At 41.4% G+C, this 24360-nt stretch overlaps 1 protein-coding gene across 1 annotated transcript in view; it reads left to right on the top strand.

Moving 5' to 3' along the window:
• Positions 1-17710, top strand: part of Atl3 (atlastin GTPase 3) — a 44756-nt gene extending 27046 nt beyond the window's left edge. Inside the window, exons 9-13 of the mRNA XM_057777572.1 lie at positions 7816-7943; positions 8506-8562; positions 9587-9658; positions 11354-11785; positions 13133-17710. Coding sequence (XP_057633555.1) covers positions 7816-7943; positions 8506-8562; positions 9587-9658; positions 11354-11785; positions 13133-13219 — 776 coding nt within the window. The 3' untranslated portion in view covers positions 13220-17710. The remainder of the gene's footprint in view (positions 1-7815; positions 7944-8505; positions 8563-9586; positions 9659-11353; positions 11786-13132) is intronic.
• Positions 17711-24360: the final 6650 nt, after the last annotated feature.

The raw sequence follows: 24360 nt of genomic DNA, 5'->3' as shown, positions 1-24360 counted from the left end.
TGTGCCTCCATGTGGATTTTGAGACCTGAACCTGGATCCTCTGCAAGGGCAACAAGTATGCCTAACGACTAAGCCATTTCTCCAGCGTGTGTGTGTGTGTGTGTGTGTGTGTGTGTGAGTGGTGATAACATATTTGTGTGTGTGTGTATGCGCGCGCAAATAGTGATAACATATACATATTTTCCTTTTTATTTTTTGAAAGGGCAGGATCTCATGTAGCCCAGGCTGGTATCAAACTCAGTTCTTAGCTAAGAGTAACTTTGAACTTTTCTTCCTGCCTCTGCCTTCTGACTGCTGAGATTAAGATATACACCGCTGTGCCCAGCTGGAAATGTTCTTTCAGTGTTATGGTGCTTTATGATTATCTGGATTTTTATAAAATCTAAGCTGTTGGATTTTTGTTGTTATTTAGCCTTGCCTTACCTGGGAGTTGATATGTAGACCACCCTGGCTTTGAACTTGGAGCAATTCCCCTGTTTCCACTCCTTGCATAGTGGGATTCCAGATGTGTCCTACCACACCTAGTTCAGGAGGATGGATCAGAGTGACTTTGTGCCTTGTCTCATGGGGAGCTCAGGTTACCAGGTATACGCATAGAAAAATGGCCTTTCCTATCTTAAGGCATTTTAATATTTCAAAGCCTTCTGTTTTGAAACTCAGTTTCATTTTAACATTTTTATTTAGAAAGTAGACAGTTTTTAGAAGTTGTGTGACTGTGACTTGAAGGTGTGTTGTTACTGGGATGCACATTGTTTGCATTCCTGTGCTTGCCTTTAACAAGGTACTATAAGCTGGGCCGCTCAAGACAACAGAGATGTGTTCCTTTACAGTTCAGGAAGCTAGACGTGTGGAGTGGTGGCTGCTTCCTTACAGGGGCTCTGAGGAGAACCTCTGCCATGCCTTTTTCCGGCCCTTGGGAGTTGATGGCAATCCTTGGCATTCTTTGACAGTGGTTGTGCCTCTAATTTCTTTGTTGTCGTGTGGCTGTCTTCATATCTTCTTCTTTCTACCAGCCCATCAGTAAATTTAAGGCCCCCTCAGAGCCATATTAAGTCCTTATTTTAGTGAATCACGTTTGCTGGGATACCTTCCAAGTAAGGTCACATTCTGAGATTACAGATGGGTGTGTCTTTAGGGAGGAGGCACTGTTTTTTTTTTCATGCTTTCTTATTATGTATATTCAATAAAACAGCCAATACAAACACACTTATGGTTGTGTATAAATCCTTGCCAGTACATAAAGATAAACCAGAGTTTGTGTATATAAAATACACACAATAATCATGAAATTACTTGTATATTTGTGGAGTGCTAATTTAAATGATTAAAATATAAACTATTTATCAGATGGGTGAAGAGATTAAGGTTTTCAAATGATAATGCTGCTAGCACTTTTCTTACATGTTACATGTTTCTACCTAATATATTTGCTACTGGTGGAGAAGACATAACCTCACTTGGAGAGACCTATTTTTGTATAATGGTAGATTTGAACTTCACTGGGGTATTTTGTCAAGTATTGGAATAAAAATGACTTCATCTTCTCCATATTGTATTTGAACCTTCTTCATTTTTAACTAAGCCGCAGCTCAGCTCATGGTAATAGCATTTTGTTACTCTTCTCTCTAATAAGGAGAACTTAAGATCCAAAAAGTGGTTTCTTTCTCAGGAGGGAGAGAAATGTTTACTCCATTGTTTACACGTAGAGTTTGTGGATGGTTTAGTCACTAAACAGGAAGTATGTGGTTTCACACTGTTTATGTTTATGAAACAGGGAGCAAATTTAGTGTAAGCAATCAATCTCCAGTCTCATGACTAGGAACCATTTGGTTCCCTCATTCAAGATAGAACCATATTTTTAAAAATTATTTTTAGAGATAGGGTCTCACTTAGCTATCCTCTGGAATTTACTGAGGTAGATCAGGCTGGTCATGTACTCACAGAGATATGCCTGTCTCTGTTTCTGAAATGCTGGGATTAAGGTGTACACCACCACAAATAGCCTCAAAATAGAATTATAAAATAGGGTTTAATTAATTAATTAATTTTTTACATATGAGAAGGCAAGTCCAAGAAGGGCTAGAAGTATGTAGCTCACGTATAGGATCCTCCCTGGTATGTATAAAGCACTGAGTGTGATCCTCAGCATAGAGCAAAACCCAAAAAGCAACCAAACACAAAATTGAGACCAAACCCAGACACAGACCCTAATCTCCAAACTCCCGAACCTAAATTATTGAAAATATGTGAGTCATTACAGCAATCAGAATAACAGAAATATGTTAGTATGTTATAGTTTCTTTTTTTCTTTCCTCGAGACAGGGTTTCTCTGTAGATCAGGCTGGCCCTGAACTCACAAAGGTCTGCCTTTCTCTGCCTCCCGAGTGCTGGGATTAAAGGTGTATACCACTGCCACTTGACTGTGTTATAGTTTTAATGCATAGTAATTTGGTGATATCAAAATTTAAAAATTTTTTTTCTTGGCTCTAGTGTTCTGCTTTTAAGAGTTTATCCTAAGAAATTGTCCAAATGGGTAAAAATTGTGTTCAAAGATACATATTTGGTAGGGATAACTTCAAATCAAATGTGTACTTACAAGGAATTAGTTGATTTGTGATATGTTAAACACAGAGTATTTAAGTTTAGTCAAGTTCAATCATTAGCCAAGTGTGTTTTGGTGGTGCACACCTGTAGTTCCAGCACCAGGAAGGCAGAGGTAGGAGCATCCAACTTGAGACCAACCTGGGCTGCAAAGGGAGACCTTGTCTCAAAGCAGTTATTAAAAATAATTAGGAGCCGGGCGGTGGTGGCGCACGCCTTTAATCCCAGCACTTGGGAGGCAGAGGCAGGCGGATCTCTGTGAGTTCGAGACCAGCCTGGTCTACAAGAGCTAGTTCCAGGACAGGCTCCAAAACCACAGAGAAACCCTGTCTCGAAAAACCAAAAAAAATAAAATAAAAAAAATAAAATAATAATAATAATTAGGTAGATATTTGGATCTGTGTACATAAAGAGGAGTCAGGGATAAATTATTAAATGTAAGAAGATTGAAGAATAGCATATAAAATCTGATCCAAAAAATTAAGTTGTACTGTATTGGTTGACATAGGGTCTTGCTTGTTTAAGAGTCATTGCTAGCTTCAAACTGGCTTTATAACTAACCTTGAACCTGCTCTTCTCCTGTTTTATCCATCCCAGTGCTAGGATTACAGACTAGTATCCATCTTGCCTAGTTTACAAGTACTTTATAAAATGAAAACACTTGCCAGGTGATGATGGTACACGCTGTTAATCCCAGCACTCGGAGAGGCAGAGACAGGAGGATCTCTTGAGTTTGAGGCCAGCCTGCTCTACAGAGCGAGTTCCAGGATACGCAGGGCTACACAGAGAAACCCTGTGTATCTTAAACACTTAAAAGTATAATTTTCCTTTTTTACCTCAATTTTAAAATCTGTTAATAATCTGCTGTTTGTGTCTGTTTAAAGAGCTACAGTGTAGTCAGATACTATATACCTTTTCACTCAGCAATGGCCTTTGTACAAAATGGTCCCAGAGATTACAGAGCCCATGAGTGTCATGTCTGCCCGATACAGATTTCTACATATGCGTTAGACAGTGTTAGCACAGTGCGGAACTTACCTGATGACATAGTTCTTAGATTTTATCCCTGTTGCTAAGCAATACTATACTGTTAGATTAAGTGACTATACTTTAGATTTATAGGTGGATAGTTCGTAATTTTAGATAAGTCAGAGAATAGCTTTGTGGAGGTAATTCTCTTCTACCCTTAGGTGGGATCCAGGGATTAAACTCAGGTCATGAGACTTGCATAGCCAAAAGCCTTTTATTCACTGAGGCATGTTGTACCCATTTCTTGGAAACATTGTCTTACTATGTCCTTGGATGGCCTAGAACTGGTTATATAGCCCTGCTGACCTTGAATTCAGTTGTTTACCTCAGCTTCCTAGTGCTGGGATTTCCAGCATATACCTCTAAGCCTGGCTTTATTGAGCAGCTTCAGTGAAGAATAAGTGCTAACCTGAAAAAAGATGACTTACAAATATTTGGCTAGGACTGACCTGAAAGTCACACAATTTAAAAAAATTTGGAGACACAGAGTCCAAGCTGGCCTCTAACATTCTAGGTAGCCAGGGATGGCCTTAGCCTCTCAAGTTCTAGTGTTGTAGCTGCGTGCCACCATATCTGGCACCACCCGTGGTGGACTTTATTGTGATTGTAGAACCCATGTGGGGGTGACTCAGAAGGGAAAGGCACCTGCTGCCAAGTGTGATGATTGTAGTAATCTCAGGTCAAATAGGAATTTAGCTTTGGTGTCATAGAAGCTAAGCTGCTGTGTCTTTTACGTAGAGGATCAACTACTTTTTTGAGGCATTGTTTCATAATATGGAGGATGACTATGTCATCAGCATAAAGAAAGCTATTCCCTGGAGCGGGGAGATCGCTACAGAAGCTATTTATGTTTCCTTAACCAGACACTAGGGCTTAGTCTTTCTTTTTTTTTTCTTTTCTTTTTTTTTTTTTGGTTTTTTGAGACAGGGTTTCTCTGTGGTTTTGGAGCCTGTCCTGGAACTAGCTCTTGTAGACCAGGCTGGTCTCAAACTCACAGAGATCCGCCTGTCTCTGCCTCCCGAGTGCTGGGATTAAAGGCGTGCGCCACCACCGCCCGGCTAGGGCTTAGTCTTTCTTGACGTCATGAGTGACTGGACTGACTGGCTTGAGACAATTCTTTTATGATTTGAAAGCTGTTATTTTGGAATTGCCTTAATAGGCATAAGTAGTCCGAGATCTTTAAATCTTGGTGTCTGCATCCTTTTGGGTCCATGAAATAAGTAATCTTTGGTTTTTGAAATAGTCCTTCAGTATAATGAAAGTTGAAACCATAAAATGGTTAAAAATAGATAATATGTTATCACATTTAAAAAGAGGATCAGAGAGATAGCTCAGGAAATAAAGGCCTCCAAGCCTAGACTCACATGGTAGAATGAGAATGACTACCACAAGTTGTCTTCTAACTTACACACAAACAGGTATGCACTTGTATGCACACACACATTTTTTAAAAAAAATTCCCCAAAGAATTAAAAGGTATTTAATGAAATGTCATTTTTTGTAAGGTTCTATAGTTTAACATATATAAGCAAGTAAGTTTCTGTAGAACAGTATAGTGTGTCCACTACTTTATACTTTTTTCAGAATAGGATCTAAAGTACAGATTTTTTAGATTTTTTATTTTTACTTTTATGTGTTTACATGTTTTGTTTGCACATATGTCTGTGCACTATATGAATGAGTGCAGTTCCTGCAGAGGCTAGAAGAGGATGTTGGATCCTCTGGAACTGGAGAAGAGGAGCCAGTTCTCTTAACTGTTGAGCCCTCTCTAACCCCTTAAGTATGAGATTAATGATTCATCCTACCTTTTTATTTCTTAAAACTTAATGGGTTCATTTTTTTCATATTATAATTAGGTTTATTGATGTGGGGTGTCCTTCTGTATATGTGTTGCTTTTATTGGTTGGTGAATAAAGCTGTTTTGGCTAATGGCTTAGCAGAGTAAAGCCAGGCTGAAAATCTGAACAGGATAGAGAAAGTAGGCAAAGTCGAGGAGACACCATGTAACTGCCAAAGGAGAAAGATGCGAGAACATTACCTGTAAGCCACAGCATTGTGGTGATACATAGATGAATAGAAATGTGTTAATTTAATATGTAAGAGCTAGGAATACGCATGAGTCATTGGCCAAACAGTATTGTAATTAATATAGTTTTGTGTGATTATTTGGGTCTGGGTGGCTGGGAAACGAAAGTACAGTCTCTGTCAACAATTTATGGAGTGCTGAAGAGTATCTTGATAATGGGCAAAACTTTATTTTCTTTCTTTTTTTTTTGTTTTTTTTTTTTTGTTTTTCGAGACAGGGTTTCTCTGTGGTTTTGGAGCCTGTCCTGGAACTAGCTCTTGTAGACCAGGCTGGTCTCGAACTCACAGAGATCCGCCTGCCTCTGCCTCCCAAGTGCTGGGATTAAAGGCGTGCGCCACCACCGCCTGGCCCAAAACTTTATTTTCATTTGACTGTTGGAACCTCATAAAGATATTAGATTTATATAAATGATATTTCTGGTAATTAATTCTCCTACATCTTCATAGTCAGATCTGTTTATTCTTACTTTGAGGAAAGGCCACCTCTGCTTGATAAATCCCCTGAACGTGCTTTGAGAACCTTGTGCAACCTACAAAGAGTCAGTTTTCTTACATAACTAGCTCTTGTAGACCAGGCTGGCCTCGAACTCACAGAGATCTGCTTGCCTCTGCCTCCCGAGTGCTGGGATTAAAGGCGTGTGCCACCACCGCCCGGCTAGTCTTTTTACATTAAGGTGGCCTTGGAGCTACTTGATGAGATACTTAAGAAGTAAATAGCAGGAGGTACTCTTTGAGTGTAGTTGTTTTTTTTTTTTTTTTTTTTGAGACGGGGTTTTTCTGTGTAGCCCTGTGGTGGTCCTGAAACTAGCTCTGTAGACCAGGTTGGCCTTGAACTCAGAGATCCACCTGCTTCTGCCACAATAGGATTAAAGGCATGTGCCACCACCATCCAGCAACTTTTTTGGGGGGAGACAATTTATAGCTCATTTAGGTCTCAAATTCATTATGTAGCCCAAGCTGGCCTTAAGCTCCTGATCCTCTTCCACCTGCTTCTGCTGGGATTATAGGTGTGAGTCGCAGCACCAGGCAATAGCTGCATCTTTTAAGACAAAATCTTAGCAAAAATGAGGCAAACAAATAAATAACGACTTCCTGTTTACTTTAAGGGATAGTGTGGGGTGCAGAAAGGGCATGGGGCAAGTGTAGTAGTTATTTTGTTTTTGAACCTTATTTAATTCTTTGTTTTGTTTTTGTTTTTTGATACAGGGTTTCTCTGTGTATCCCTGGCTGTTCTGGAACTCACTGTGTAGACCAGGCTGGCCTGGAATTCACAGAGATCCGCCTGCCTCTGCCTCTTGTGTGCTGGGATTAAAGGTGTACAGCACTACCACCTGGTTCCTTTTTTAATTCTTTAAGAAGTTATGCTTTCTTGGGAGGCAAAAACAAGAGGATTGCAGTTTGAAACCAGACCTCCTGGGTTCATAGTCAGGATTCTGTCCCTCAGGCCAAGAAATTTCTTAAAAATCGAGGGAATAGACCAAATATCCCAGAATTGAAACCCAAGATAAGGATTTTTTTTTCTCTGTATACCTTTGGCTGTCTTGAAACTCACTCTGTAGACCGGGCTGGCCTTGAACTCACAAGTGCTGGGTTTAAAGGTATGCATCATCATTGCCTGGCTAGATTCTGTTCTGAACTGGAAAGGACTTACATGTGACAGGAAGAGAGGCCACAAATGTAAGGGCAGTAGGACAGCAGCCTGGCCCCAGCCAAGGATAGCAAACAGTCTTCACCTGTAATGGAGGCTGCAGGCACACAACACTGTTGACCAGTGGGCCAGGCGTATTCCTCGCTCTTATATCTTAAGTTAGCCCATTTCTATTAATCGATATATTGCCACGAGGCTGTGGCTTACAAGTAAGGTTTCTGGTGTCTTCTTTGGCGCTACATGGCGTCTGCCTGCGTTCAGTTTCGTTATTCTGCCTACCTATATTCTACCCTGCCATAATAGGTCAAAGCAGCTTCTTTATTAACCAATGGTAATAAAACATATTCATAGCATACAGAGGGGAATCCCACATTATTCACCCCCTTTCTGCAAGGGTTTTATTTTGTACTCATTTTGGCTTCTTGTTTCTTTCTTTATGATTTTGTATATAGATATTGCAAGTGAATTCAAAGAGCAGTTGCAGGCACTGATACCATATGTACTAAACCCATCTAAGTTAATGGAAAAGGAGATCAATGGCTCAAAAGTCACTTGCCGAGGACTGTTGGAATATTTTAAGGTAAATATAAATTTTAGTTCTAAATTTAGAATTTTTTTGTTTTGTTTTGTTTTCTAAAATTGATTTTGATATTAGTAGTTTTCTTGGGGAGATGGTCAGAGGCATTTTATAATGTTAGTGTCCTTCGAGGAGTGGGCCACTGGGTGGCAGTATGGGCATAAGAACCAAATGATATTCTTTGTACTCTCTTAGTCATTACTGTGTCTTCAAGGAGGATGGTGTGAACAGGAGGTGGTTAGGAGATTGCTGTGAGTAGGCCATGCGTGTAAATGGGATGCAACTATCTCCAGGTGATGGTCTCTGCCCACAGGTCCTGGTGAGACCATTGTGCATGGGGGCCTGATTGGAATCCTGGCCTTGGTAGGCTTGTGCTGCTTGAGAGTATTTTCAGATAACTAAAAATGCTAACATGCACTCAGAAGTGTGTCGTGCTTCTGCTAATTCTTGATTGTTGATCTAGGGGTTTTAGGAAAATGCAGTTGTGTGGTCTCACCATTTTAAAACATGAGCAAAATACTTTAGAATTGTGTTTTTGTGATTACTTCTATGTTTCTATTTTAAGGCATATATTAAAATTTACCAAGGAGAAGATCTGCCTCACCCAAAATCCATGCTTCAGGTAATAAATTCTTTGGTATACTAAATGACATGTTTTAATTGCTGGAATTGACCCCGATATGACACAACTCAGTGCTGAAGACAAGAGTGAGACTACTCTTTTTCTTTTATAGCCTCACCTTGACTTTTAAGAGCACATTTTGCAGCAAGTGTGGGTATCCTCTGCTTCAGCTGTGTTCTCTGTAGAGCAGTTAATGCATTTGGGACTGCTCTCCTTTCATGGCAGACTTGGGGAACACTGCTTTGCTATACCCAGCTGAAGCATAGTTGCTGTGTTGGACAAGTAGCTTCAAGTCATTGGTGCTTTACTTTGGTAGAACTTCTGGCTCTTGTCCTTGGGATTCATTGGTATTTGCTTAAAACAGAAATAGCTTCTTGCTCTGATGCTGAATATGTGGGTATTTATTGTTAAATACTCATTTCTTTAGTAGGAAAATGGTTTCACCAAATTGTTGGACCTTGTGATTGATAGTGTAATGAAAAATTTCCCCTTGTGTGTTTTGGTTTTTTTGAGACAGGGTTTCTCTGTGGCTTTGGAGCCTGTCCTGGAGCTAGTTCTTGTAGACCAGGCTGGCCTCGAACTCACAGAGATCCGCCTGCCTCTGCCTCCTGAGGGCTGGGATTAAAGGCGAGCGCTACCGCTGCCTGGCTCCCCTTGTTTTTTATCTCTTTTCGAGGCTCTTGGGATTAAACCCAGGTGCCTTATACCTTATAGTTAGGTAAATGCTCTACCACCGAGCTTCATCTCCAGTTCAAAGTATGCCACTGTTAGAGATTGAAGTAAAGGAAATGATATATTCTTGGGTTTTGGAGGTTTGGTTTATGCTAAAGATTGTCAGAATAGATGTTTTGGCACAAAAATTGACTAAAGTCTGTTATATGGAAAATTGAGTTATATGGAAATGTAAATAATGACAGGTTGCTAAAAAAAGGAAGAATGGGAATAGGAAGAGAGATGTTTTTGCTTTGTTTCTGGGAAAATGTTTCAAGAAGTATTTATAGTTCATACTTTTCTTTCTTAAAAGGCTACTGCTGAAGCCAATAATTTGGCAGCTGCAGCCTCTGCCAAAGACATTTATTACAGCAACATGGAGGAGGTATGTTGGTAACACCTTTTCCCCTGGAGTGTCTATCTCCTGAGCATGACTGTTGACCTCAGAGACCCAAACTTTATCCTACTCAATGTATCCCTTTTGCTTGAGATAAGGTTTTATGTAATAGACTGGCCTGAAAATCACTGTGTAGTGAAGGCTGCTTTAAATGTCTGATTGTACTGCCTTTATCTTACTAATGCTATGGCACAGCAATGTGCCTTAAAGGTTTCTTCACTTACGATCTTGTGAATGTATGCCACAAATGTGAGGGTATTCATGGAAGATGGTGTTGGATCCTCTGAAGCTAAAGTTTCAGGTGGTTGTGAATGGCTTAACATAAGTGTTGGAAATGTAATCTGGTTGTTTGGGAAAGCCCTCTTAACTACTGAGCTCTCTTTCCAGCCCCTGCCTAATGTGTCTTAAGATGTTGAGACACAAAGCTATTTTTCAGGTCTTCCTGGTAATTGGGATGTTCTAATTATTACTTTTTTAAATTTAATTTTTCTTTTATTTTGAAATAGAAGAGTCTTTCTATGTAATTGGAATCTTCTATTTTTTTTTTTTTTCTGAGATGGGTCTTGATATGTAGTTCAGGTTGGTTTCAAACTCATGACAATCCTCTCATGACAAGTCCCCTAAGGCTTGGATTGTAAATGTATGCCATCATGATTGTTATTTCTTTTCTGTTAAGATTTATTATTTATTAATGTGTATATTTGTATTTGTAGATAGTTGAGTAGGCCAGAGGTGGGTATTAGATCCTCTGAGCTCTAGTTATAGGTTGTGAGCTTTCTCATGTGAGTGCTGGGAACTGAGCTCTTGATTGTATGCAAGAGCAGCAAGAGTTCTTAACTGCTGACCCACCTCTCCAGCCTCCCAGTGTCTGGTTATTAGCCATTTCTGACCAAGCTTTCTCAAGAGTATCTTTGTTCTTTTTGATTAGTGTTAACCCTGTTTTTGTTTTTGTTTTAAAATTGGCTATCATATTTTTATGCAAGGCTTGCTATGTATCTCTGGCCTGGAGTTTGTTATGTAGACCAGTTCCAGCTCCATCTCTTGCCTCTGCGTCCTGAGTGTTGGGATTATAAATGTATACTAGTATGTCTGCTTTGGCCTTGGCTATTTGTCTTTTTTGACTTAAAAAAAAAATACGTGCATTGGTGTTTTTGCCTGCTTGTATGTTTGTGTGAGAGTGTTGGGTCCCCTGGAACTAGAGTTACAGACAGTTGTGAGCTGCCATGTGGGTGCTAGGAATTGAACCTAGGTCCTCTGGAAGAGCAGTCAGTGCTCTTAACCACTGAGCCATCTTTCCAGCCCCTTTTCTGACTTCTTATTAAAGGAGAATCTCATGTAATCTAGGTGGGCCACAAGCTCTTTACGTAGTTGAGGATGACCTTGAACTTTCTGATCCTCCTGTAGCCACCTCTGGAGTGTTAGAATAATACGTGTGCACCACCATACTGATATTTATGGTATTGAGATTGAACCCCCAGGGTCTGTACATACAGATACTAGGCAAATACTCAAATACTCTACAATGTGATTTATGTCCTCAGTCTCCCTTGAATATTTTCTGAAGTGAACTTCCAAGCTTTTTTTTTCTAAAGCCTTAAGAGCATTCTAGTCTTTACTATGTCTTTTTACTTTTTTTATTTGGCATGTACAAGACTTTTCATCATGTGTTCTTGTCATTTTTAGGTTTGTGGGGGAGAGAAACCTTATTTGTCTCCAGACATTTTAGAAGAGAAGCACCAAGAATTTAAACAACTTGCTCTGGACCACTTTAAGAAGACCAAAAAGATGGGCGGGAAGGATTTCAGCTTCCGATACCAGCAGGAGCTTGAGGAGGAAATCAAGGAACTGTATGAGAATTTCTGCAAGCACAATGGCAGCAAGAACGTCTTCAGCACCTTCCGAACCCCTGCAGTTCTGTTCACAGGCATAGCAGCATTGTACATAGCCTCGGGCTTCACTGGCTTCATTGGGCTTGAGGTTGTGGCCCAGCTGTTCAACTGTATGGTTGGACTGCTGTTAATAGCACTCCTTACCTGGGGGTACATCAGGTATTCTGGTCAGTATCGTGAGCTGGGTGGAGCTATTGACTCTGGTGCAGCGTATGTGTTAGAGCAGGTGAGTGATGCTGGCTGAGGCTGGGGGTCTGTGGTGATTGTGCTGATGTTATAAAGTTTGGAAGAATTTCATAGTGAAAAAGGAGTTAAGCCCATTTTCTGATGGGTGGGCTTTATATTTAATTCTTTTTTAGTATATTAATATTTAGTCCCGATATTTTGTTTTAATACCTAAAAATAACCCTTTAATGCAAAAAAAGTCTTTGATCTACTTTGTTCCTCCTGGGGCAGTTTTATTTTTGTTTTGGTTAACATTACAAAATAGTGGGGTTCTTTATGGCATCTTCATATATACCATCATTTATGTCTCCAAAATGCAAATATTTTTTGGGGGGGTCGGGTTTTAGACAGGGTTTCTTTGTGTAACAGCCCTGGCTATCTGTAGTGATCTACAGACTAGCCTTGAACTCACAGAGATCCACCTGCCTCTGCCTCCAGAGTGCTGGAGTTAAAAGTTTGTACCACCATCGCTCAGCTGCAAATGGTTTTTGAGATTGATGTAATCTCTAGGGTTTTTTATTTTTAAAGTCTTTAAAGTTTATTTAAATTTGTTAATATTATGTGTGTTGTGTTGCATATGATATGTGAATGTGGGTGTATGAGACCCAGAGCACAGGATGTGGAATGGAGGTCAGAGGACAACTTTGCAGAGTCAGTTTTTGCCATTCACCTTTATATGGGTTCTGGGAATTAACTCAGGTAGTTAAGGTTGAGCAGCAAGTATTTACCTGATGAGCCATCTTGCTAGTCCATTTAGGGTTTTGGTTTTTTGTTTGTTTGAGATAGTTTTATGTTGCCTAGGCTGGTTTCAGACTTAATAATGTAGAAGAGAATGAACTGATTCTGCACCTCTAAAGAGATCTTAAGTGCTACAGCTGCTAAGGGTATATGCATATCCTATATGCTACACCTGGCTGAACTCCAGGTTCCATACATTATTTTTGAGACAGGGTCTTTCCATAGTCTAGGCTGGCCTCGGGCTCCCTGTGTTATGCAGAATGGCCTGAAACATACACTTTCAACCTTCTGAGTGCTGAGAGTGTGATGCAGGTGTGCACCACTGCAACCAGTCATTTTGTATGTTTTTAGTACAAGTTTGTTTCTTTCTTTGGCATAAACAGATCAGTTAGGTCAACAGTATGAAGCTGGGGAAGCCTCCGCCTCAGCAGAGGAGCAGATGCTCCACTGGCTAGCCCTTAGGAGTCAGCTGTGGCCATGTTTCCTCTCACCACTGCGGTCTCATTCACCACTGTGAGGAAAGCTATTAGAAGTTATCACCTAGGACTTAGTTTTTTTATGCTGTGTTGTAGTTTATTAACTAATACATTAACTAAATGGACTTTTCCAGGCTTCTTCTCATATTGGCAATTCTACTCAGGCTGCAGTGAGGGATGCCATCGTTGGGAGGCCACCTACAGATAAAAAAGCTCAATAGCATCTTAATGGCAAGACCCAACAAGAGCCCAGTCAGCCCCTGGATTTCTGCTAATGCCACCGTGGGTCCAGTTCCAGAGCAATGGCCGATCTGAGAGCATCCTGGAAGAGCTGAGACAGGGCATTGTAATAAATGAACCGACCTTTCCTGTGGTTTCCCGTTCCACTTGTCTTGGAAGCAGTTCTTTTTCTTGCTGTTACAAGCCCAAGGCTACTCTCTTCTCTGCTTTGTGCACTTTAAGGGGTGGGGGTGGCGGCTAAAAGGAAAACATGGAAATGCAGCTTTTAAGTCTCTGATGTGCCACATAGTGCCTTTTAAGACCAGACCATGCTTCTGCCGCCATGAAGACTGAGGAATGGAGGACAGCCTCAGGAAATGCGGTTTTGGATCAAGTTCTCTTTTGGATTTTAGTTTTGTACCTTTGAAAATTTATTTTTTAAATGTTTACACAACTTGGAAAAGGCTCAGAACTAAAGGCCAACTGAAATAATACTTATTACACCTAAACAATTTCTCCCAGTACTGGTGATTGAACCTAGTGCCTGACATGCTAGACAGACAATTGCCCTAGCCTGGAGCTGTCCCCTAGCCTGCTTGACTGTATAGTTTCAGGTCTTTAAATTACTTTGTTTCCAGGTTGGCTGTGAGCTTTCCATCTTCTTCCTCCCTCTCTAGCTTTTTTGGGTAGCTTGAATATAGACCTGTGCTACCATCCATCTTTCAGAAACCTTATTTATATGAATTATCTTTGCTATGCAACATGGGAAAAAATTAAATCATTAATAATCTGTGTTGGGGAATATAAGATCTTTTACATAGGCTGGCAGTTTTGTTGAAATTGCTTTTTTACTTTTATTCCTATAGCTTCTTTCTAGAAAAGAGGTAAACAGTCCTTTAAAAGCCAGTGGTTCATAATAAAAGGTATGAGTGAGATACTTCATGGTAAAATTGTAGTTTGAACTTGTCTTGGTCAGATTCATTGCATATTTATGTATGTATGTGTTACTTTTAAAAATAGTTGTTTTTAGTGGCGAAAAGACATTACCAAATATTACTTCTTTTAATTAATGTTCAATTTCATGTTACTTAGTGGTAATACCAAATAATCTGATCTAAAGTTTTTACTTTAGATCAAACTTTAGTTTAAAACTGTAGTCAGACTTTTTTTATTTTATTTTTTTGGTGGTGGAGGTGGTGTCTGTGTTGCATTGACTGGCCTGGAGTTTTTAATACAGACTAGGCTAGCCTTGAACTCATCGAGATCCTTGTGCCTCAGTGTGCCACTGTGCTTGACCCCAAACTGCTTTTTATTCTATGAACTGTCTAATGTTCATAATATCAAAGCTAAACTGTTAATAACTGACTTAAGAAGGATAGTTGCTCAGACTCTAAAATTTCCTTTTTTACTTTTACCTTGATTATGTGATAAAGTTTTATCTATTAGTTTTTTTTCCCTTTGATTTTGTAGTGATGAATTACTGTGTGGATTTAAGCCTTAAAACCTGTCCACAGGTATAGAAACCGTAATTTTTTTTTTTTTAGGTAATTTGAAATTTTGTTTTGGGAAGGAGATAGAATGGTTTTGGCCAAAACTAGTGTAAATTTATGTACATGAAATATGAATGGAAGGTAGAAAAAAGGAAGTCTTGCATTTAATTTCCATACCAGAATTTTCTTCTAAGTTTTCCAATCAAGCATTTAACAAATCCTGAATTAATATTAAGCATTTTACATATTTTTCTATTATCTTGTCCTGAAGTTCATAGTAATTTTTCCTTTCGCTGTGCCATCTGGGAACAATTCCAGCTTGTTTTGAAACTGTTCACTGCTTGTGAGTGATGGCTGACCATGGAAGGGGTTGGAAGTTCAGTCCTGCAGCTGTGCAGGGTTTTCTGGTAGTGTCCCCGTGTGAAAGCTTGTGCTGAGTGATGGGTTCCCAGTGCTGAGATTGGGTCTTGTCATACAGTCCAGGTTAGCCTATAACTTGCTTTGTAGTTTAGACTGGCCTTGTACCTAAGGTCTGCTGCCTCAGCTTTTCTTGAGTACTGAGCTTATAGGCGTGTCCCCATGCCCATCTCTGTTCTACACTGTTACATCTGTGTATGAGTTTAAGGTGAATGTTCCGTTAATTAACTTACTCTGCTTCTGGAACATGTTTATGAAGTTTTCTTTGAGCTGGGCGGTGGTGGTGCACGCCTTTAATCCCAGCACGTGGGAGGCAGAGGCAGGCGGATCTCTGTGAGTCTGAGCAACCTGGTCTACAAGAGCTAGTTCCAGGACAGACTCCGAAGCTACAGAGAAACCGTGTCTCAAAAAACCAAAAAAAGAGAAAAGTTTTCTTTGAGGGTTCTTAGCTGTTTTCCTTGGCCTCTTTTCTAACTTTAAATTGTTGACTTCCTATCACAGTTTTTCAATACAAAATGTCTTTAATGAATGGCTAGAAATAGTCCTGAGGATATTCATAACTGGTGAAGGATTCTGTTAGCACCTCCAGCCTTTTGTTTGTGGGTCAGGGACTTGGTATAGGAATCAGACCAGTGTCCCCTGGTCAGACCACGCTTTCTGTGTGTGTGATGTTAATTTCTGCACTCCTGTCAATATGTGGAGATTTTCATTAAAAATAACTCACTTTAGAAGAAACTAAATGTTGCCAAGATATCCTTGGTTTTGTTTTGGGGGCCCCAGGGCTGTGTGTATGGCAGGCATTTGCTCTATCCACCGAGTCAAACACTTCAGTCTGCCTCCTACCATCAAATGGATAGAATTGCGCCTTTGATTCTTCTGCTGAGAAGTCTCTCTCATGATTTATCACTTGCTGATAAATGTCATACATCCCTTTTGAAGAGTACCAAAAATCTGTTTCATGGATGCTTGTAACTTCTCTTTTATTTCTTTTCTTCTTCTCTCCCTCCACTCTTCTCTTTTCCTTTTTCTGTGCAACTCCAGCCAGATGTTTATGTTTGATACTTGCTTTATCCTGGGTCAAGTTGCTGTGAATGTTTGTGTTTAATTTGCTTTCTCTCACTCGCTTAAGGCAGACAAGTGCATAGGCATAAGCGTTGTGTTTGCTTTGCAGTTTCTTTAGGAGGTCACACACTGGTACCTAGGATATGTAAATGAGACAAAAATTCAGTAGGTTAATTTCAGCCTAAGCCCCCAACCCCCAAAAAAATGTCCCCCCAAAAAGTAACAGGAAAATATCAAAAGATCTATTTTGTTCGTGTCTTTTTTTGAAATGTAATGATGAGTTGGTTTTTCCATCACGTGACCAGAATCTTTGTATCCTTTTACCTAGCATGTGGAGCCAATACTGTTTTTGTCAGGAACAAGGCCATAAGCAAGCCTCATTTGGCAAAATATTCCCTGTCCAATGTGGTTGGTTGTAGTGAGATACAGTTGTTTTCCTCAGAAACTGACTGTAGCTCTATCTTGGACACTGGTTCTTATCTACCTTTTCATGCTTTAGATTAATCTGTGGGGTGTGTTGAAAGAAGCAGACTCTGCTTTGTATCGTGGTTTTGTCTGTACCCTGAGATCCATCTCTTACAAATACCAGTAAGTGACTGGTGGGTGGGTGGGGGGATAAATGAGGGAGAATAAACTGATGTAGGAATGGGAGTACCCAGACAGGAAGTGCCCTTTGCGTTTCGAGCAGATGCCTAAGGTCTGCTGCCAGGTCTGCTCATCGAGAGTTTACTATGTTTAGAATCATCAGGGTGCCTTAATTAGAGGATTGTCCAAGCTTTTTAAAGCTGTCATAGTGCCTTCTCTTATATACCTGCCCTCACACGCTAACAGGTGATTAGGATTTTTTTTTAAACAAATGTTGATAGTATTCCCTCTCATACTCTGAAGAAGCCAAGTTGGGCACTGCCACTTGAATCTCTTAATTTTTTGTTGTTTTGTTTTGAGAAAGGGGCTCAATATATATCCCTGGTTGTTCTGGAACTTACTGTATAGACCAGGCTGGCTTTGAACGCACAGAGATGAGTCTGACTCCTTTCAAATCCTGAAATCTTTTATACACAGAAAACCCTGAAGTACTAATACCAGTAATGAACAAAGGATAGGATTTTAAGTATGAAAGTAGTCACTTGTGCACCCCACAGCAGGAGCATCACAAGATAGCCCTTATCAACAGGCTTCCTATGGGAAAGAATTTCATGTACCAGAATGCAAGTTTAATATTTAGACCAAGGGAAGGTCGCATTGATGCCCAAACCTCTTTAGTTCAGGTCATCAAAGGTGTTATGGATGTAAGCCTTAAAAGAGTTTAATCTTGAACATACACAAGGTATCCTGAATTTTACTTTAAAAATGAATTGTTATAAGAACTTTTGCTAGATCCTTGCCTTAGAATGGCTTTAAAACAATACAGATTTTTGAAATGCAATGGGAAGCAATGATGCTGTTCTGTGTTAAAGGCACATTTCTGTTTCTTTTCTGGGTTGTACATTCATTTAATGGATTAAAGAGCACAATGCCATGTTACCTGTGTTTGTTGTTACTATTCTATTTGTGGAAGACCCTTAGGACAGAATGGGGCTTGGCAAGGGGAATTGGTGACCTGGTCAGAGGTAGGGACAATGGCAGGTCAGCTCACTTAGCCCTCCACAGTGATAGTTAGCAGTGAGCTGGAAAGGCTATTTTTCAGCTGCTTGAAAGTCAGCAGTGTGTAGTCTTGAGGTTTACAGTATCTTCTAGTTGGCTACTTGGAGCCAGAGCCAACTGTAGTTAAATAGAATCTCACAGTGGGGTGGATAGAAGGAGATCTGTGTTGAAATACTTTCTCTCCACTGATGACCAGGGAGGCAGTGGGGAAGTAGTGCTGAGTTTCTTCAGTCCTGAGAAAGGTCACTATGTAGCCGTGGCTGGTCTGGAGCTCAGCATGTAGTCTGGACTGGCTTTGAACTTACAGATCCACCAGCCTCTGCCTTAAGACCTTAAGAGTGCTGGGATAAGAGTATGCCACTATACTGGGCTCTCCCCCCACCCCCTTCCAAGACAGGGTTTCTCTATGTAGCCCTGGCTGACCTGGAATTCCCTCTGTAGACCAGGCTGTCCTCAAACTCACAAAGATCTGCCTGTCTCTGCCTCCTGAATGCTGAACTTAAAAAGTATGCTCCACCATCTCCTGGGTTTTCCCTCCCTCCCTCTGTTCCCTTTGAGACAAACTCTCATATTGCCTTTCAACATAGTCATAATACATGATGAACAATGCCTAGAGGAAGTGTGAGACGCCAGGAAAAAAGGCAGAGGACCCTTTACCTCAAATGCATTTTGTTCCCTGGATTGTTCGTAGGCATGATTTCATACTGCCTGTGACAAACATTTGCAATCAATTTTTAAGACATGTTTGTTCTTGTTGGATGGAACATAGCTGTGGAGCCCAGTCTGGTGAAAGGATATGCTGAGTGCTGTCCTCAGTGTACTTTGAATCTGGATATGGCCTTCTACTTTGTTTTTGTGCTTTCCCAGATATAATCTATAGTACATGCCAGACAGTTGTTTTTAAATTGGTCTATCCTGAGAAGTTCTAGGAAAGGGCTGCTCTGTTAATAGTATGTGCTTACTGGCGTTTATTTATTTACATGTTTTTCTAAACCCAAACGACTTCCTTGGATCACTGCTTTGTTATGTTCATGTACACTGAAATTTAAGTAGTCTGCAGTGTTAGACTATAGTTCCCCCGATTAAGGTCCTCAAATCCTGGCTTTTGAAGACAGATTGGCATAGGTCAATGAAGGTCAACAGTTACCCAGGTTGGCCTTAAATTTAATATGTTTCTGAGGATAAGCTTGATTCTGCTTTGACCTGCCTTGTCTGGGATTATAAGACTAAATTGTGCCATGTCTAATTTGTGTTGGGAATGGAATGAGGATGTTAGACTTTCTACAAGTGTACTATTATAAATAGAAGAAAAGACAGTACAGAGGTTCCTCCATCTTATATTTGTGGAATCCATTTTGTCTAGCTAGAATTTGAACTTGATGAAGAATCTATGTAAGATAACCCAACTTTATTCTAGGAATCTCAGGTCAAAATGCCCTAGCTAACTTAGCTTCTGGCAAATTGCCTGGTTGTATAAAACCTCCCTGTTAGCTGCTAAGGGAGATGCCATGATGTGGTTTCTGCCTTTAAAAATCCCTAGCTCTAAATACTGCATTGGGTCCTTAATACTTGTGTAGTCCCTGCTGGCTAGAATAAAGACTTTCAATTTGATATAAACTTTGTCTGAGTGGTCATCTCTAATGGGCTCCTTATAACATGGAGTCCCCCAGCAAGATCTCCAGAGACTGGATCCTGACACTTTAGGGCCCTTGGGATCCCAAGATTGGTGAAGAGCACACCAGCTAGAGAGGACTCCTAGAGGGTGTGCAACTTGAGATGTTCTAGGGCCCAGGAAAATCCTCTCTGACCATGTTTTGTTGCTGAGAAGAGACACCATCCATGGCAACTCTTATGAAATATTTAGTTGGGATGCCTTATAGTTACAGAGGTCCGCTATCATCATGGTGGTCTGTGGGTAGACATGGTGCTGGAGAAGGAACTGAGAGTTCTACATCTTGTTTCCCACCCCTGGCCCACAGAGTTTCTCTTTGTAACAGCCTTGGCTGTGGCTGACTAGAATTTGTACTGTAGACCAGGCTGACTTCAAGCTCACAGAGGTCCATCTGCCTCTGCCTCCTAAGTGCTGGGATTAACTGTGTGCACAACTACCACCACCTGGCTGAGTTCTACATCTGGCAATAGGAAGCGATCTGTGTCGCTGGGTGTAACTTGAGCACAGGAGACCTCAAAGCCCACCCCTACAGTTACACACAAAGCCATACCTCCTAATAGTGGCACTTCCTATATGGGCAGAGATACCCAGGAGAGTCATGCTTACCTCTCCAACTCTGGGAAGCAGAACTAGCATGCAGCTGTGCCCTTAGACCTGTGGCTCTGCTATCAAGCCCACATGCCATGGCTGGGAGAAACCTCTTTGTACCATGGTCCATGAGAGATCGTGGGAGCCCGTGATGGAGCGTACGACTATGCTCTTAAGTCCAAAGGCAGCATGGAGGTCATATACCTATGTGCATCCTGCAGGTCATATACCTAAGCTACAACCTAGAGGAAAATAAACAGATGCTTTCCTATGACATTTCAGCCACCCTGCAAACCTCCACTCCCACACCAAAAAAAATAAATACAGGAATTCTGGGGTGCAGTTGGATACTGCCAGTTATGGAGAATGGGATTTACCGAGTTGGCCAACCTCTTCTATGCCAACACTGAAGCACACAGACTTTGAAATGAACTGAGACTGAGGCCTAGAAAAAGGTTCTGGAGTCTGCTCTGGCCCTGGTCCTCCAAGACATTACTAAGCTGTTCTACTTGTATGTGCGTTGCCTAGGGGGTCCTCACACAAACCCTGGGATCCTGGAAAAGGCTGGTGGCTTATCTCTCCAAGAAACTTGTCTATGTCTGTCACAGCCAGGTGGCCATATAAGGGCCATAGCTGCTACTGCCCTGCAGGTAAAAGAAGCTGACTAACTAGAGCAGGAAGTGTTACTGACAACCCCATACTCTGTTGAGACCCTCTTGAGGAGGGCACCCAAGAGATGGATGTCTAAAACTTGGGTGGCTCAATACCAAGTCTTGCTTCTGGATCAACTTTGTATTTGGTCCCACAAGACATCAGTCCTCAACCCTGCCAGACTTCTTTCAGACAACAACCCCTGCATGACTTTCTTGAGGTGACTGACCTGATCCAATCAATCAGGCCTGATTTGACTGATGGTGGTGATACCAGATGAGGTATTCTTCACAGATGGTAGTAGTTTCACCCAAGATGGGATCAGTTATGCAGGGGGCAGAGGTGGTGACCTAAGATGAGTCAATCTGGGCAGTCTGTATGCAGGAGAACTTCAGCTCAGCGAGATGCACTTTTATCTTTGAATCAAGCACTCCACTGGGGAAAGACAAGGCTATCACCATGTACACTGATAGCCTATATACATTCGTCACAGCCTGTGTCCATGGGGCTCTATATAGGGAAAGAGGATTGCTAAACTCAGCAGGAAAATAAGTCAAATAAAGAAGAAATCTTAGCCCTATTAGAAGCTATCTGGTTACCCAAGAGGATGGCCATTGGCTATTGCAAAGGGCACTAAGAAGAGGATTCCCCAGAAGCCAGAGTTGACAGAGCAGCTGATTTGGCTACCTGGGAAGTGACCCTAGAACTCCCCAATTCTTTTTATTTATTTTTTTGTTTTTTCTAGACAGGGTTTCTCTGGAGCTTTGGAACTTGTCCTGGAACTAGCTCTTGTAGACCAGGCTGGTCTCGAACTTACAGAGATCCGCCTGCCTCTGCCTCCCCAGTGCTGGGATTAAAGGCGTGCGCCACCACTGCCCAGCAGAACTCTCTAATTCTTGCTAGCCCTGCTAGAGTTCATCTTACTGGACAGCCTGAGCCACCCCAGGTGAGATTGTGCAGCCAAACTGGACACACAGATAAATAAGGATGGTGAATGTTGCTGGATGGCAGGCCCATCTTTCTCATGAGTCTGAGAAGGCAACTGGTTACAGAGTTCCACCAAACCACCCATCTAGGAGCCACAAAAAGGACCGAATTTCTCAGACCTAGGTATTATGTTCCAAATTTGGAAAGCCCAAATTAAATGCATCACTTTTAGGTGTGCCAGCTGTGCTCAGTTAAACCCCAAAGATGGAAGAAAGATCCCACAGAGGATCCGAGTCTGGGGGACATTAGGAGTTGTGCTTTATTGAAATCAGGTCTACTGTTTATGCTATAATCATTTGCTGGTGTTTATAGGCATCTCCTAAGGATGGGTGAAGGCCTATCTGACCAGAATAGAGAATGACCCAATAGTTACTAAGAAACTTTTCAGGAAATAATTCCTAGGTTTGGGCTGCCCCTAGCTTTGGGGTTTCACAATGGCCTGGCCTTCATGGCCAAAGTGTCTCAAAATCTGACAAAGGTATTAAATATTAACTGGAGATTGCATTTAGGTCACAGAGCTCAGGTCAGATAGAAAGAACGAATAGAGCCCTTTAGGAGTCTTTGATCAAACTGGTCCTGGAAACTGGTGAAAAAGTGGCTCAACCTCTTCCCTTTGCCCTGCTCAGGGACTGATGTACTCCTTACAGGGAGGGGCTTACTCCTTTTGAAATGATGTTTGGGAGACCATCTCCCATCCTCCCCAACACATTTCCTGGCAGAAATGCCTAATCACACCGATCCCAAGTCCCTGCAAGCTTATCAGGAACTTGACAGGTCATTGGCCCAATGGTGAAGGGAATCCTGCCATCTCCCATCTCCAAACTAGTTCTAACCCGGAGACTAAATGTGCCTGCCCTACTCAAAACCACACCCCCATTCTATGTGTATTTGTCTGCGCTATATTCCAGGTAGATGCCTATAATGGGGATTAGAGGAGGGGTCATAGTGGCCTGGATTCAATGTTAACAAAAGTTGAACTTGCCCCTTTCTGGTTCCCAACCTAGTAGGGGTGGGATTAGTTGTTACAACTGCCATTGGTACCTCAACCTTGGTTGTTGGAAACCAAAACTTTAGAAACCTCAATTTCCAGATAGATTTAGGCCTAGGCCATTTGGAAATTCTATTTCTAGGCTGGAGAGCCAAGCTGACTCCTTTGCAGAACTAAAGGGGGCTAGACATTTTTTATGAAACAAGGAAGACTCTGCATAGCTTAGGAGAAACTTGCTGTTTCTATGTCAACTAGTCAGTGGTAACTAGGGAATACCTTGCCATGGTCAGGGAAAACCTTAAAGAAAGGGAAGGAAGGAAACACAGATCGAATAATTAATATGAGTCTCTGCTTACCTGGTCCTCATGGATGACCACCTTAATATCAGCAATAGCCAACCATTGATCCTTATCCCGATCGGGCTAAAGATGGGACTCTGCATCCTCAACTGCATGGCTAACTACATCAAACATAGAATAAGCTCAGATAAACTACTGGGCCTTTGCACCAATTATGCCCTCCTAGAACAGGAGGAATCAACTACTTGACTCATGCCCATAAAACCAGTGACAATGTGACAGGGCAAGACAGTGCAAAGCTTCCTCCATCTTGCATTCTTGCTTAGGCCATTTTAGGTTTAATTAGAATTTGGGCTCCTTGATGGAGAATGCCCTGAAAAAAATTCCACAACTCTATTTTAGGAATCTGAGATCAGGATGCCCCAACTAATTTAGCTTCTGTTAGACTGTCCATTTCTGCACCTGCCCCCCACTAACCAATTAGCTTTGTTAAACTGCTTACTTTCATAAAACCTCCACCTGCAGCTATTAGATGTGATAACCGATGTGGTTTTTGCCTTTAAAAACCACTTCCTCTAAATACTTGGCAGGTCTTGAATAACTGGAATAAAGACTTTCACTTGGCTGTATACTGTGTCTGAAAGGTCATCTTTGGAGGGCTCCCTGATAACACTCTACCAACTGTTACGATTTTTCTTTTAGAGGTTTATTTAATGTATATGAGTGCTTTGTCTTCATGCCCATGTGCACACCAAAAGAGGGCATTGAATTCTGTTATAGACAGTTGTGAGCTGCTATGTGGGTGCTGGGAATTGAACTCAGGACCCCTGGATGAACAGCCGGTGTTTTTAACCACAGAGCCATCTCCAGCCCCCAATGATTCTAGCCAAGAAAGATTTGTTCTATACTTTGGAGTCCACTGGGTGGGCTCAGCCCTCATTCTACCTTCCATCCCTGATTACTGATTGTGTCAGTGCTATTCTAGGTGAGTAGGAGGTTCTTCACAGGTTGGCGGGGTAAGGACAGAAAGGGGTGGAGTAAAAACCAAGATCCAATACTTGCAGGCTATTACTGTTGCCCTTATCATTAAGACCAAGGTAAGGAGTGTGGGCCCAGTTGTGGCTTCTCTTCAATGCTGACACTTGCTTCAGCTTACCTGGTAGCTGCTTCTAAGACAAGTCCAGCTTCAATGGGTGCCCAAGTGTAAAACCCACACTAGGCACTGGAGGAAAAACCTCCACAGGGCTCTTATCACTGTGCAACACATTATCTGCTGTGGCAGATGGTTTTTCTGTGTGCCTTTGGGGAGGCGAGCAGTCTCAAATGGCTCTAGCCTTATGTCATC

Source organism: Chionomys nivalis, chromosome 8, assembly GCF_950005125.1.
Source record: "Chionomys nivalis chromosome 8, mChiNiv1.1, whole genome shotgun sequence".
Lineage (NCBI taxonomy): Eukaryota > Metazoa > Chordata > Mammalia > Rodentia > Cricetidae > Chionomys > Chionomys nivalis.
The sequence above is the reverse complement of the archived record's forward strand: the minus strand, read 5'-3'. Positions and strand labels throughout refer to the sequence as shown.